The sequence below is a fragment of the Manihot esculenta genome, chromosome 6 (genome assembly GCF_001659605.2).
Source record: "Manihot esculenta cultivar AM560-2 chromosome 6, M.esculenta_v8, whole genome shotgun sequence".
NCBI classification, from domain to species: domain Eukaryota; kingdom Viridiplantae; phylum Streptophyta; class Magnoliopsida; order Malpighiales; family Euphorbiaceae; genus Manihot; species Manihot esculenta.
The window spans coordinates 9948373-9963933 of record NC_035166.2 but is presented as its reverse complement, the minus strand read 5'-3'; the positions used below and the strand labels follow the sequence as shown (position 1 = coordinate 9963933).

At 28.4% G+C, this 15561-nt stretch overlaps 1 protein-coding gene across 1 annotated transcript; it reads right to left on the bottom strand.

Annotated features, from left to right (window-relative positions):
* Positions 1-515: 515 nt before the first annotated feature.
* LOC122723841 (GDSL esterase/lipase At5g03980-like) lies at positions 516-2099 on the bottom strand. The gene is made up of 5 exons (XM_043957734.1): positions 1725-2099; positions 1426-1638; positions 1175-1314; positions 815-1088; positions 516-733 (listed from the first exon to the last, which is right to left on the bottom strand). The coding sequence occupies exons 1-5, from the start codon at positions 1981-1983 to the stop codon at positions 516-518; spliced, it is 1104 nt and encodes a 367-aa protein (XP_043813669.1). The 5' UTR covers positions 1984-2099.
* Between the last annotated feature and the right edge of the window lie 13462 nt (positions 2100-15561).

Here is a 15561-nt window from a genome sequence, read left to right as displayed (position 1 = left end):
AATCAAAATTAGCTTGTTTGAATTGACGGTCCAATTTAGTTTCAGTTTAATCATCTAATAAAACTGTAGTATTTAAAATTGATAAGTGGAAAGTTAATTATCAAAAGATTAAATTTTTTTTATAGGTAACAAATATTATTTCCATTTAAATTTAAATATTACTTTATTTTTCATATTATGAAAATGGATACCTTTTGTACAATTTATTATTTACTCAATTATTAATTTGATAATATTTAATATCTATATTTATTTCTTTATTTTTTATTTATTTTTATATTAAAAATTTTTTCGAATTAAAATTGCATTGACGATTCAAAATTTAGATTTAATTGGAACCAAAACTAGCATATATAAGAATTGCTAATAGCATATATAAGCAACATAAGAATTAATATTGATAGATATAACATCTAAAAAATGTTAACCAACTGAATTTCTTTCCATTAAAATTAAAAGCCACAAACTAAATTAAATGACAAACTTTCAAACTAGTATATAAATTTATGAAATAATCAAGCTATGCACTTAAGCTTTTGGAAGATGTTGCGAATGATCCATCGAGCCATGAAGAAATAGGCCTTTTCAGTTGAATGTACTCCATCCCAACTGATATGTTCTTGAGGTGTATGACAAACTGGTACGTTAGGAGCCCCACACATTCTATTAAGACTAAAATCATAATCACCTCCACTCCCACAACAAGCCTTTTGCAGTGATTTTGGATCAAACCCTGTTTCCATGAAGCAACGCAACGTTAGTTTCAGTAGTTAATGTTATGTTAAACCACAATTTGCAGACTTCAAAAACTCACCAAGCAATGCAGCTTTACTCAAAATCCACTTGTAGGCATTGTAGTAATCCCCATATACTATATTCACTTTTGGATTCTCTTCTTGCAATTCTTTAATTGCTTGCTGGAGTTGCTCATTGTGATACATTGCAAAGTTATTCAGTCCTTTGAGGCAATGAAATTCATCATATTCACTAGAATCATTGGAGTGAAATCCACTAAGATATATGGGCATGCAACCGATTGGAAAATTCCCAGGAACAATAACCCGAGCAGCACCAAATCCAATAACCCTCTACAGAAAACATGTAGGAAATTTAAGGTAATGAAAAGATGAACAGAAGAAATCAATTACTCTATGTTTGAAGAAAATTAACTAACCATAACAGCTTCTTTGATAGCTTTAACAACATCAGATACCATGGACTTCAACTCATCAATACTCTTGCCTTGAAAGAAAGCATAGTTATAATCATTGCCTCCAATCTCCCCAACCATGAACAAAGATCTCTTATGTTTCTCTACACATTCTGTAAAATATAAGAAGGATAAGACAATAGTAAGCATAGTTATAAGTTCAATAAATAATTTATCTTATTATAAAGTATGATGCATCAGTAATATATAGTGACCTTTGGAACTATGGCAGGTTGTATTGAAATGGGTATGCATCCAGTTGAGTTGTTTGGTAAGAGAACTATTGGTGACAGGGGCAATCACTCCTTTTTCTGCAAGAAATTCCACAGGCAATGCAGTAGAGCCAGCAACTGCAAAATTCACGCCATGTGTCTTGCTGGAACTAGCATTCAAATATGCTTCAAGAAGTGGAATACCAGCTGATTTTGCTGTCAAAATACAAACAAGTGCAATAATTATCTTAAGCGCACACAAAAGAGCATATAAAACGTGAAATAATATAGTGGTTTCTTACCAATGAAATCAATAATGAGCAAGCCATTGGAGCATCTACCAGTTGGATTCCTGTACAGGTTTTGGCCATAGGGAAGTCTAGAAAAAACAGAAGCAGGGTCCTCTTGGATCAAATTGCCAGTGTCAGAAATTGAATCCCCAAGGTTGTATATGGCCTCAAACTCACAAGCCTTGAGAAGATGAGCATTAGATATAGGCAGAAGAAGAAAAAGGAAAACGGAACAGAGAAGCAAAGGGAAAAGAAGCTTGGAGGAAGCCATGGCTGTAGAGAATAAAGAGTTTCAACTATTGCTGGCTTTGGCAAACTAGAGTGAAAACAATTGCATCTATTTATGGTCATACGAAGTCCATGCAGAGTTAGAAATCAGAAGTCAAATACGACTTGGTTCTGTCCTGATCTTTGCATCCTATTTGGATATGAAATCCGAGAATAGCAAGGATTAAGTTATAGTTGGGCTTTTGACAAAAAAAAGTTACAACTGGACTAGGATTCTGTGAAAAAATCCCTCCATGCTAAAATCTGTCGTCAATGCAAAATTCTGAAACTCTTAAGCCTTATACGTCATAACTTCTCCCTTATTGAATTTTTCAGAGAAACAAACCAACACTTTTCTAGTTTGATACTCCATCGGTCTATTATAATTTTTATCCATTTTATTTTTTACACATATTAATAAAAATAATTTTTTTATTAAATTTTTAATTATATTATTTTTAAAATATTAACTTTTATTAAATATTAAGAAATATTTTGAATATTCATTTATAAAAATAATATTTAATGAGAAATTAATTTAAAAATAGAATAAAATTAAATATGATTATAATAATCAATTTATATATTAATATAATGTAAAAAGGAGGATAGACAATAATATTAAAATAACTAAAAAAATTAAATAAAAATTATAGAATAGAGATAATATTTATTTTAATTTTTCATTCTAACAAAATTTTTTTCATCATTTTTCAACATCTAAACATTATTTTGTGTGATATAATTTTATTTTTTAATATTTTTTTACTTGGCGTTTAGGATATTTAAATGCAATCTATAGGTGAAAATTATTTATATATTTTGATAATCTTATTATGTTTTTAGATGTTTATCTCATTAACATGTTTTATTTTTTTAATATTGAAACCACATAATAAAATAAATTATTTTCTGATAAAATAATTTCGTTTGAAAATATTTTTCATATATATTATATTTTTAGAAAAAACAAAACCTTTGCTTTTCAACTTTTTATAAATATAGATTTTTTAATTTTAGTTTAAGCAAGATCATTAAACTTAATTTGAAATGAGGTTATGCACTAAATTTACCATCAAAGTTCTTCGATTTTATTTTTGGTAATAAAAATAAATAACTTTTAAAATTTTGTTAAACCATAAAGTGTAAAACCAGCAATATGCCTTGTTGTTGGTTTTATAATGCGTGTAGTATAATATTAAATATATTTTTATAATAATATTAAAAAAAATTATATTTTATAATTTGACTAAATTAAATCCATTTTCTACTTAGCATCATTCATAAAAACTTAAAAAATATTAAAAGTAAGAATTATTATATACATCTCACTATAATCAATAATTAATATATAATTATTATACATACAATATTTGTATAAAATAAATTTTTCTAATTTTTCTCTAAATAGAATCATAAAGAATTATTTTGTAGAAATAGAGTTTTCTTTTCATATTAATAATTAAATTATCCAAATAACATTATTTTGAGAGAGTCTACGCATAAAAAAAGAAAAATACACTTCACAAAATAAATAAGATAGTTACAACTTACAAAATTATTTGATTATAATTTAATTATTTTATAGTTTAAGTTCAAACCCACCCTTAGCCTTTTTGTTGAGGGTCAAATAGCCTCATTTTCAACTTTCAGTTCAAATTAACTCATATTTGTATATTTATATAAAGTTTGACTCTAAAATAGATTGACGAAAGATTGACAAGTGTCCCGATTAAACTTACATGATAAATTATCGGGTGGCACAACATATTTATGTCATGTGACACCTATATATTTATAATTTTTTAGATATTTATAATTTTATTTATATATAAAATAATAATTAATATATATATAATATAATATAATATAATTTATTATTTAATTATCACTATTAATTCACCACCTTTTAATTTCCTACTACTTTTTAATATAATAAATATAACTTATTATATTTATTGTCACTATTTTGTAACTTTGATGTTCTACTATTTTTTAATATAATATATTATTAATATTGCAATAAAAGTTTTATTGTATTTTTATTATTAAAAAATTTTATTATATTTTTATTTTAATAATAAATAGAATGTTAAAATTATATTTATAAAAATGAGGTAAATACCATGTAAAAAAATCGGCTAAATTCCTTCTTGCACATACGTTTCCCTACCAGACATCTACTTCAATTGACTTGATAAACACTTAAACTCTAAAAAAAAAAAATTCTTTTTAATACAATTTAGTCAAATTTATAGTTTTAAAATTGTGTTTAAAAGTAATTTATTTTAAGTTTAAGCGTTTAACTAATTTTTTTAAAAAAATTTTGATACTTTAAAATAATTTTTTTTAAAAAAAATTAGGTGATTATTAGGTTATGATTAAAGTTAGAAATATCTGATAGACAACAATATTAAAACATAGGTGTGTAAGTATACGTTTGACAAAAAAAAATCATTTTGTTTATGGTGTTGTTTATTGATTTGATAATTTTTTGAAATCATAACTAATATAATTTAATTAACAAATGCTATATATTTTTTCCTCTAAACTGAATAATTATATAGAATAAATATATATAATCAATTAAACTTATTATGAAAAATATTAACTATGATAAAATATGAATTAATTAAAAAATTAGTTGAACTAATTACATAAAATATTATCAAACTAAAATTTTATTCAATTCAAATAAGTATAAAAATTAATAGATATAAATAATTAAAGTATAATAAAAAAATAAAAAGTGATTCTAATACTCTCAATTAAGCATTATAAATGTTGAACAATCAAGTTATTAAACCTAAATTACTACAAGTTATTATATTAATGATTGTAATAATTTTAGTCTCTTCATTTTCATAATAATATAACATTCATATATCCATTCTATATAAAATCTATTAGCACAATCTTCGTTCTATATACTTCTTCACACAACTCTCTTTCCTCTATTTCTAAATGACTCAGGTTTTCAAACTTTTCTTTCTTATTATTCTTGTAGCATCTAGCATGGGATGCATGGTTGCACAATCCTCGATAGCCAACTCAACCGTCTTGGCTAGAGAGAAGTTATCCAGATGCTGGAATTCTTGATTTAAATTCAAGCATGATTTGGAGAGATCATTATATTCTTTCTCAATTGTGAAGTATATTTAGGTTTGTTAAAAATTAGGTATATATAGAACATTGTAAAAGTGTATATTAGGATGCAAGATCATGGTTCCTTAAAAATGGATCTAGTTATGAGTTCTTTCAGGTAAAGTAATGAAAGTAGGATGTGATATTTTTGAAAAATTATGGAAAAGAGAAATGTCGTGACATATATATACAGAAGCTCCTGAATCTATTATCCATGTGCTAGTTTTCTTACCATCTTTGCTAATAAAGTAGTAATTGAAATACTTATCTGTAATCTTTTCATCACCTACAAAATTCGGATCACTTGAGAATGAATGTTCTAGAAGAGAATATTTATAAAGAACAACTATTCTATAGCATTATTAAATAATCTAGAATACATGTATTGTTGTTGTGATTCTCTGAGATAGAGGTCTAGCATTTCTTCTTGTATGGGCTCTTATATGGACATGGGACTCTAGGCTTTAAGCTTTATAGAACAGGACCCATAAGCTCCATTCTTCTCATAAACGTACCATTTAACAGTTTATCAAAGTGTCTTGAAATTGGTTTTGGTGAAATAATCTTCCTCAAATTATTGCTGCCAAAAATAGTGAGTAAAAAATATATGTGTAGTTAGCCATAAACATATTTAGCTTACACCTACATATGTAGAAAGAAAAATAATAATAATAATAATAAGTTAGAGTTCATCTATTTGAAAGAAGATGTCTATTTAGGCAAACTATATAACTTATATTAGATTCAATTTATAAAATAATCTTTGTATTTGATCCAATAAATAGAAATAAATTGAAGTTAATTAGCTGAAAGCTTGTTAAGAATTAAGGGAAAAAAAAGGGTCATTTATAGTATAGTCCCTGAGATTTAATAAAATCCTATAATTTAATTCCTATATTTTTAATAGTAAATGATGTTACTGAGATTAGATTGATGATGTGGCCGAAATGGAACTGCCTTGTGATTGACTAGAACCTATAAGGAAGAGAATGTGAGGTGGTAGTGAATACCCACGGCAGACATTTTAACACTCAAGTCAGTATATTGATGAGTAGACAGAATACAATGAATTGTGTAGAGCTTTAGTATTAGAGAACAACGTACATTTGCCTCTATGATTCTTCTCTAAGAAATGGAAGTAAATATGACATTTTTCGATAATCCGGTTGATTACTTGATAAGGGTTATTGCTAGCCAATAGATTGGTAATTCCACGATTACAGGCATAGTGGGAATATGCTGGGTTATACCAGATAACGGTAACTGTGTGCCAATACTCATCCTGTCGAGGGAAATGTGGGTCTTTAATGATGATCTGGGTGTTTTAGGTGTCCAAATCTTTCATTCCTCAAGTTGGACCGTGTTTTTCTACTTATCATATCCTTACCACATGGCCTTATCTTGCAATAATAGCTCGTTGTTTACTTTGAGCGAATGTTATAGAGCATCATTAAATAATTTAGTCTATGAGTTTTTATTTTGTTTACAAAATAGTTATTCTGTTAAATTTACCCTTAGTCAACCATAAATTAAAGAAATAACTCACATTAAAGTGACTAAATTGTTACAAATATTAAAGCTATAAGGACTAAATTGTCATAAATTATTAAAATTAAAGAGGCTAAACTGTTATAAAAAAATAAAATTTGAAAGTCTAAATTATTATAGTTCAACGATGAATTTTAACATAATTACTTTGTTAATAGAATGAAAAATTAAGTACTAAATTGTTTCTTATTCAAAAAAAAAGTACTAAATTATTTCTCATTAAAATGGCATGAATTAAGCTGTGAGTTTTATTAAACCTCAGGTACTATTATAAATTACCCCCCAAAAAAGATTATATTATATGTTGAAAGAATATGTCTCTCAGTAAAAATATGTCTTTTGATAGAATTAGTTATCCAATTTTTCTTTAGTGAGCAGAGTAACAGCTAACATGCCACTCATGAATATATAATTGAGAAAAAAATTTATAAATTTAGAGGCTATAAAAGAAGTTTTCCTTTCAAAGTTTTCAGTCTGAGAAGAACAACCATGATGTCAAAATTAATGCGATAAGGTAAAAGAAAATATGGTAATCTGAAGGTCAATAGCATGAAAAATTAAGGGCTCACAAATGGGTCACATGGAAAATTGTTTCAAGGGATTTTCACGCTTTGTTACAGACATGCATCTCAAATGTCTTAGTTTTAACAATGTTAGCCCTAATTTAGCTATATATACAAAACTAGTCATTTGACCGCTCATTGTGCAAGTATTAAAATTTCTTACATTACTATTATATAAAATAGTATAAAGTTATTTAGTTATATGAAGTTATTTTATATATATATTTTTTTTTGTATTCACTTTTCCTATTAAGAGGAGCAAAATATTTCCTCCCAAATCCTCCAAAATTTTAAATGCACTTCACACTAAGTTTCGAACTTAAAAATATTGATTAATAGAAAATGAATCATAACATCTTATTTTATCTCTTGGTGTTCGAAATAATATAAGAAAATAATAATTTTTCATAAAATAAAATGTTCAATTTTGTCGATATATCTTATTTTATATAGTGATTAAATATGCACCCTATCACTTGCAAATAAAAAAGATAACTGTATAAGAGAATTAGAAATCTAACCAATATATATGATTTCCAATTTTAGAGTTAGAATTTTAAAGATTTAAAATATTAATCAATCACCAAGCCATGCATCATAGAACTCAACTATATCAAAGAAAATTAAGGATTTTAGTACTTATTATTATATATTATTAATATCTAATAATAAATCTCATTCAAAGAACTATATTTTTATGAAAATAAAGTTTTCTAAGCTCCAACATTAGTGAATGGCAATGGCGTAGTGAAGGAGAATCATTTGTTTTATTACAGTACTCTTCAAGTATATCACTTTCTTGAATGGTAAAATCTAGTATATCAATTATATTGGGCCAACACTGCTTTGTAATAGTATCAATAGCTTCACAATCTATTAGCTTCTTAACAAAACATGCAAATCTAATAGTTGTTTTTTCTCAAGAGCAATGCCGACTATTAGACCAAGTAACTAGGAAGGCGATAGCAACAACAAAGACATTTGGAGGATTATATATGTTAAATAAGGAGTCATTTAATATTAATGAAAAATGTATGCCTACTAATGACACTTATACCTCCTATATTGATTCTAAACTAGAAGTAAATGAAGCATATCAAATTTCAATAATTGATCCTTATCATCTTTGGCATTCTAGACTTGGTCATATATCTAGTATAAAAATTTTTATATACTTAAAATTAAAATTACAAGATATGCCCACTTAAAGAATGAGTTTTAGAAAAGTAAAATTATTACAGAATCAATTTTTGATCTCATACATATTGATTTATTGGGTCCATATCATATGCTAAATACATTCTTACCATTATAGATGATTTGTAAAGAACCACTTGGACATATCTATTGCAAAACAAAACTAGTTTGCATGCAATATTACTCGAATACATTGCCATGATTCAAACACAATCTTAAAAGATCATAAAAACTATTAGAATATATAATAGAATAAAATTTATTAGTCAACATTGTGCAACTCTTTTCATATCTAAGTAAATTCTCCATTAAAGAACTTGCCCTTACTCTCCATAATAAAATGGTGTGGTGGAAAGGAAACACATTTATTATAAGTGGCAAGAACTTGATGTGTCAATCTAATTTACCAAAAATATTTTAGAGAGAAAGTATTGCAATTGCTATATACATCATAAATAGATTACCAAGTATTGTTTTAAAATAGAAGATACCTTATGAAGTTTTATTTAGAAAACCACCATATTACAGTCACATCAAATTTTTTTGATGCCTATATTTTGTAATAAATACTATACCAAAAAAGTGAACAAAAAATTTCAAAATATGTTTTATTAGTTATACTCCCTGATACAAAGTATATAAACTCTATAATCTAAAAAATAAAAGTACTTTTGTGTCAAATGATGTGGTGTTATATGAAAATCAATATCCATATGTACATCAAAACACTCACAAGTAAAGTGAACAAGTCACACCTCTGCCCATATTCAATTCTAACCAAGATAAACATGAAAATTTTGCACATAAAAATCTACAACCTACACCAATTATTGTGCCAAACAATACTCAATCTATACTAGAACCACTATCCATAGTAAATACACCAATTGCAACCCTAAGAAGAAGTAGTAGGATTTCTACTAGACCTGGATGGCGGAGTGATTTTGTTGTACAGATACAATATGATCCTCCATATGATAACTTAATTGTTGTCTCCTCCTCTAGAAAATTTTATTTTGCAGATATGTCAGAACTCACCTTTGTTCCTTATTTTGAAAATCCAAAATTCAATCATGATCACAAAAATTTATAGTAAATGTGTTTATCTTTCATGAGCTAAAATCTTACCATCAAGCTAGAGAGGATAGTAATTGGGTTCATGCTATACAACTTGAATTAAATGCACTGGAAAATAATAAATATGGATACTCACAACTTTTTCCAAAGGCAAGAAGGCAATCAACTCTAAATACAAGCTAAATAGTAAATTAGAAAAATATAAGGCTAGATTGGTTATAAAAAAGTATAACCAACTAGCTAACATAGACTTTCATAATAGTTTTTCTTCTATAGTAAATAGCTACAGCTTATCACCAGCACATACATTAATTAGACATTAAGAATCTCTATTTACATGAAAATCTTGATGAAGATGATGTCTACATGATACCTCTCGAGGGGTATACAAAAGTTGTACAGGGATACATTTGCAAGCTTTTTAAAAGCTTATATGGACTAAAGCAAGTTGGGAGATTGTGGAACAAATAGTTGACAAAAAAAGCAAAGGAGCGTGGCTTCAAGCAATCTCCTTATAACTACCGCCTATTTATAAAAGGGTTTTCCTCTAATTTTCTACCCCTAATTGTTTATGTTGATGACTTATTAATTAAAGGACATGATGAGCTACAAATTAGAGAAACTAAACAATTTCTTCATCAACAATTTATGATAAAAGACCTAGGCTATGCGAAATACTTCCTAGGACTAGAGATAGCAAAATCAAAGAAGGAAATGCTATTGAATCAAAGAAAATATATCTTGGATATCTTGCAAAACACAGGACTCCATAATGTAAAACCAATGTTATATCCATTGCCAAAAGGCTTCAAATTAGATAATAAAAGCGGAGATATACTACTGGAATCCAAAAAATACAGAAAAACTTATAAGAAAGTTACTACATTTACGGCCTATCAAACTATATGTGACTTAAGCCACCCAAAAACTTAGACAATTTCTTTAGAATCCTCATCAACAACATTGGGTGGCCGCCATTCGTGTTCTCAAATATTTGAAAGGATGCCCTTCGAAGAGCCTTTTCTACCCAACCAGTAATAATTTTAAACTTCGGGCTTTTTATGATGTTGATTGTGCATCTTACCCTAATGATTCGAAGATTTGTTACGAGATTTTGTGTCTTCCTCAATCTTTCCTTGTGTCCTGGAAAGCAAAAAAGCAATCTAAGGTCAGTAAATTTCTGTTGAAGTAGAATACAGAGCCATGGAAACCACAATACTCTTAGCCATGGAAACCACAATACTCTTAGTGATTTCAACATCCATCCTTCTCTTTCCATCCCTCTTTATTGCAATAACAAGGCTAATGAGTATATCGTTGCGAGTCTTATCTTCCATGAGAGGATGAAACAATTGGAAATTAATTGTGTTGCAAATCTTGTCTTCCATGAGAGGATGAAACACTTGGAAATTAATTGTCATCTCTTGCCCAAACAATTACATAAGGGTTTCATCATCACTAGCCATGTTCCATTCCGATATCAACTAGCAAATCTATTTATGAAACCATCTATTTCTATTTCTTTCCTAAAGCACTTGCTCAAGATGGGACTGCATGATAGCCACGCGTCTCTATCGTGATGGAAGGCTCATAAATTGTTAATAGTGTCTTTGTGTTATCCTTATAGTTAAGGAATAGTATATTCCTTTTTTTTTTAAAGAATCTTTAAAAAGTGTTTGAAAAAAATTTCCAAATGGATATTGCAAGAAAAATATTTATCAAACAATAAATTTTTTAATACCTTGACAAAAGGTGTACTTAGCGGCAATCTTTGCTGTCTCTATAAGTGGTAGCAAAGAATAAAAAGTAAAAAATATGTATGTTAAAAATTAAATAAAAAAAACATATTGCTTTATACTTCAATTTAGTTTAGTTTAATTTAATTTGAAAAATTAATTCAATCTCATTTAATTTATTACACTCAAATTTAAATATATTTAGACTAACTCCTTAAATATAATATAGTAAAATTTTTTAAGTTAATTTAATGAGTTATTGTTAGTTTAATTGAAACAACTCCATAAAAATATTTTTATTGATATATAAATAAAATTTAGAAAGTTTAAATGATTTATCTCGTTAATATAATACAATTATATTACTCTAATCCTTGATTTTCTTAATCATGAACTCGTCTTTCCTGAACAGTTTATTTATTAAAAATTTAATATATTTATAATTTTAAATTTTCTTACTGAATAATTTGTTCATAAAGATTGATAAATAGTTATATACATTTGAATGTCAAGTGGCATGTTACCATAATTCTTTAGAGCATCTTTTGATTTTTCTACACTTATGCTTAGATTTCATGGTTTACTTCTCCTTTTGGTTTCTTACCTCGGCAAAAAGATTTGGATAGTTTTATTTTGTGGTAGTAACTTATGCTTGACTTATTCCCTTATAATAGTTGAAAGCTTAAATTGTTTGTTTATATTTACAGGTATATTTGAAAAATTAGGAATAAAGTTGTATTTACTTTAATTATGCTTAGACATCACATATCCTATGGCATGAGACTTTCCACTCTACTATCATCAATATTACAATACTCATCAGTAAATGCAGATGAAAGTGATAGTCTACTTTGGATAAATTATTTTCAATGAAGCATTCTATGATTATAAACATTTTAACTTTGTTCAAGTACATTTCGTTGTTATATTCTCAACTCCTTGAGAATAGAACTATGACTAAAAGATAATTAATTAAATTATCTATCATTTATATCTAGGGATGTAAAATTATACCAAATCAATACTACTGTTTATGGCTCTAGAGTATATATTTCCAACAATACTTGATGCAAGCACTAATGAAAGTTTTTTCTTTTACTTATTTAATTTCAATCATGAAAGTTAAATACATATCATCCATAGTTACTTAGGTTCATTTTTGTTATACATTAAGCTTTATCTTTATTAATTTGGGTCATAGGAACCTTCATTGAGGTGGCAATTATATATATATATATATATAAAGCTGAGATCTAAAATAGATTATGAGGAGATTGTCAAGTGATATGTTTAATTTTCTGCACTTGTGTCAAGTGGTATATCTAAACTTGTGTATTTATGTCAAATAGTACTCTTAATATATTTTAGGAAAAATTATTTTTTAGTCTCTGAGGTTTAACATAATTAACACTTCTATCCCTCTATTTTGGCGATCCAATACTTAAGTCTCTCACTTTCTCTTCCGTCCAAATTCGTAGTCCTTCCGTCCATTTAAACCGTTTGGTCAAAAATCAAAGGTGAGAGGTGATAATTTTTTCCAAAAATACTCTTCTCTCAATGTGAAATCCCTATTTTTTTTCTTTCATGTTTTCTCCAGAAGAAGAAGAAGAAGAAGAAGAAGAAGAAGAAGAGGCATTTGGGTTTGGGTTTTGTGATTTTGAAATAGCGGGATTTTTAGTGAGGGTTAATTTTGTCAATTCACGTGTCCCAAACGGCTATTTTGGACGGAAGGACTACGAATTTGGACAGAAAAGAAAGTGAGGGACTTAAGTGTTGAGTCGCCAAAATAGAGGGACAGAAGTGTTAATTATGTTAAACCTCAGGAACTAAAAAGTAATTTTTCCTATATTTTATTTTTATTTTTATTTTAAGTTACAATTTTGTATTTAATAATATTATTAATTAATATATTCATAATAAATATAATTTATTATCTTTATTATTACAATTTTTACATGACTTTTAAATTTCCTATCATTACTATTAGCATGTGAATTTTGAACTTTTTTAAATATAATATATTAATTTATAATTAAAAAAATTTAAAACTAAAAACTAACTATATCTTTAAAATAATCAATAAAAAATTAATACAAAAGAGATTGACAAGTGTCACTATTAAACTTATATACAAGAGATTAATAAGTGATGCAATTAAACTGCTTGATCAAGCATAATTTAGCCACATTTTTATTATATTTATTACTGTTTATTTACACATTTTTCTAGCTTAATTTGTGTTTTTGTCATGTTTTTGCAGAAAAGGAAGAAATTGGAAAGTTGGAGAAAAAGTGAAGAAAAAGCTGGAAAAGTGATTGGGTCTGAGTGATTTGGCCAAATCACTCGCAGGAACTGGCCAAATCACTCGCAGAGACAGAGACAGAAACTGGACTGAACCCCAGGAAGCGATTGGGGCAAAATGAGCAAGTGATTTGCCCAAATCACTCGCAGGATTTGCCCAAATCACTTTAATAGCAGAAAATACAGCAGAGGCGGGAAAAGAGCAGAAATTAGAAATTCAAAGAAAAGAAGTCCAAGTCCACTTCAAACACCACAAGATCAGTCCCAAGAGCCACGCCCTTCACTTAGAGAGTTCCATTCTCAATCAAATACAAAAACCAAAGAGGAATCAAAGACTACAAAGAAGACCAAATCAAATTGAGATTCCAAAACCCTAATCAAATTGGAATTGGGATTCTCCAGCTATATAAGGGCAACATCCAAACCAGCATATCATCATCTTTCAGCATCTGCCATCCTCGGAAATTCTCCAGCAACACAGCAGCAACTTTCTTTTTCTTTTCTTCTTTATTTTTGTGTATTTTAGTCACCATGAGTGGCTAAATTCATTATTTTTTAGTTGAAGTTGGAAAATTCAGATTTGTGATGAATTGGGAGATTTAAATCTCCATTGTTAAACTTCTAGTTATTTTCAATATTTATGCAATTTGATCTTTCTATAATTGTTGCTTTGCTTTTAGAATCAATTTAGGCCTATTGCTTTTAATTGCTTGAGTAACAATTGTTTGAATAATTTAAGTCCGTAATTGCTTATATTATTTGAACACAAATTTAATCAAGTTGCATGATCTAAACTTGACCACGCGGTTGGCAAGATTAGAATTAGGTTTCTCTAAATCTTAATGCAGTTAACAGTTGTTCGATGCCAAAGGCCCCAAGGACGTTCCTTGGCAACTTGTTAACTAGTGTTTGATTAGCAAACGTTTCCTAATCAAACTAGAACTAAGGAGGAATTTGGATTGTGAGAAGCGTCTTCCACATCCTAAACTAATTTATTGAGATAAATAGGAGTATTAAATAATCAATGATCAATTCTAAACAATCTGAAATATATCCATACTTCAACTAGAAGCTTTTCTCTTATTGATTTACTCATCTTTAATTTATTGCTTTCTTTTGCTATTTAGTTTTAATTCATCAAATCAAACCCCCCTCTTTTAATTACTTGTTATTACTTGCCTTAGTCATCAATAGGAAAATTCGTAGTGTCAAATCCCTGTGGTTCGACCCTATTGCCACTATCTACAAGTTAATTGTTGATTGTTTAATAGGTTTATTTTTGACGGCTTCGACAACCGTTATCAAAAATTGGCGCCGTTGCCGGGGATTTGATCTAACTAACGTATTTTCCTTTTATGACCAGGGCTGATCGTAAAGAAGCTCTTCTTTACGATCCTGAAATTGAACGCACTACCAAGACTTACAAGCATAGCTACGGTAAGTATGTCTTTTCTCTCTTCTCAAATTTCTGAACTAACCTCTCTTGTGGATAGTTATGTCATAGGTCGAGCTCAACACTTTCAGCCACCAAGACCATGTAGGATATGTGGATATGTGGGACACCCAACTGATCAATGTCCCACACTTTATCAATATGACCAGCAAGTACATGCCTTTGGAGGATTCAATAGCCAGCCAAGACATGATCCCTATCTTGATACCTACAATCCATGTTGGAGGGACCACCCGAATTATGACTATGCAAGGGCTAACTACTACCAAAACTATCAAGCCCAAGCAGCACCTCAGAACTCCCTTATGGAACTTGAAGAACAGGTAAGGAAATTGGGAATTTCTGGAAAAATTCTCCAACAGCAAATGGATCAAGCGGTCAACTCACTGAACGCGCACATATTAAGAAGAGAGGAAGAGCTTCAAGATCTATGGGACGATGACGAAGGTTCTCAAGAAACAGACCGAGCTGTTGAGTCTGCTGCACAAATCACCACTACACTTGAATCTGAACCAGCTACTGCCCAAACAACACTTGTTGAAGCTTCTGCCATCCAAGAGACA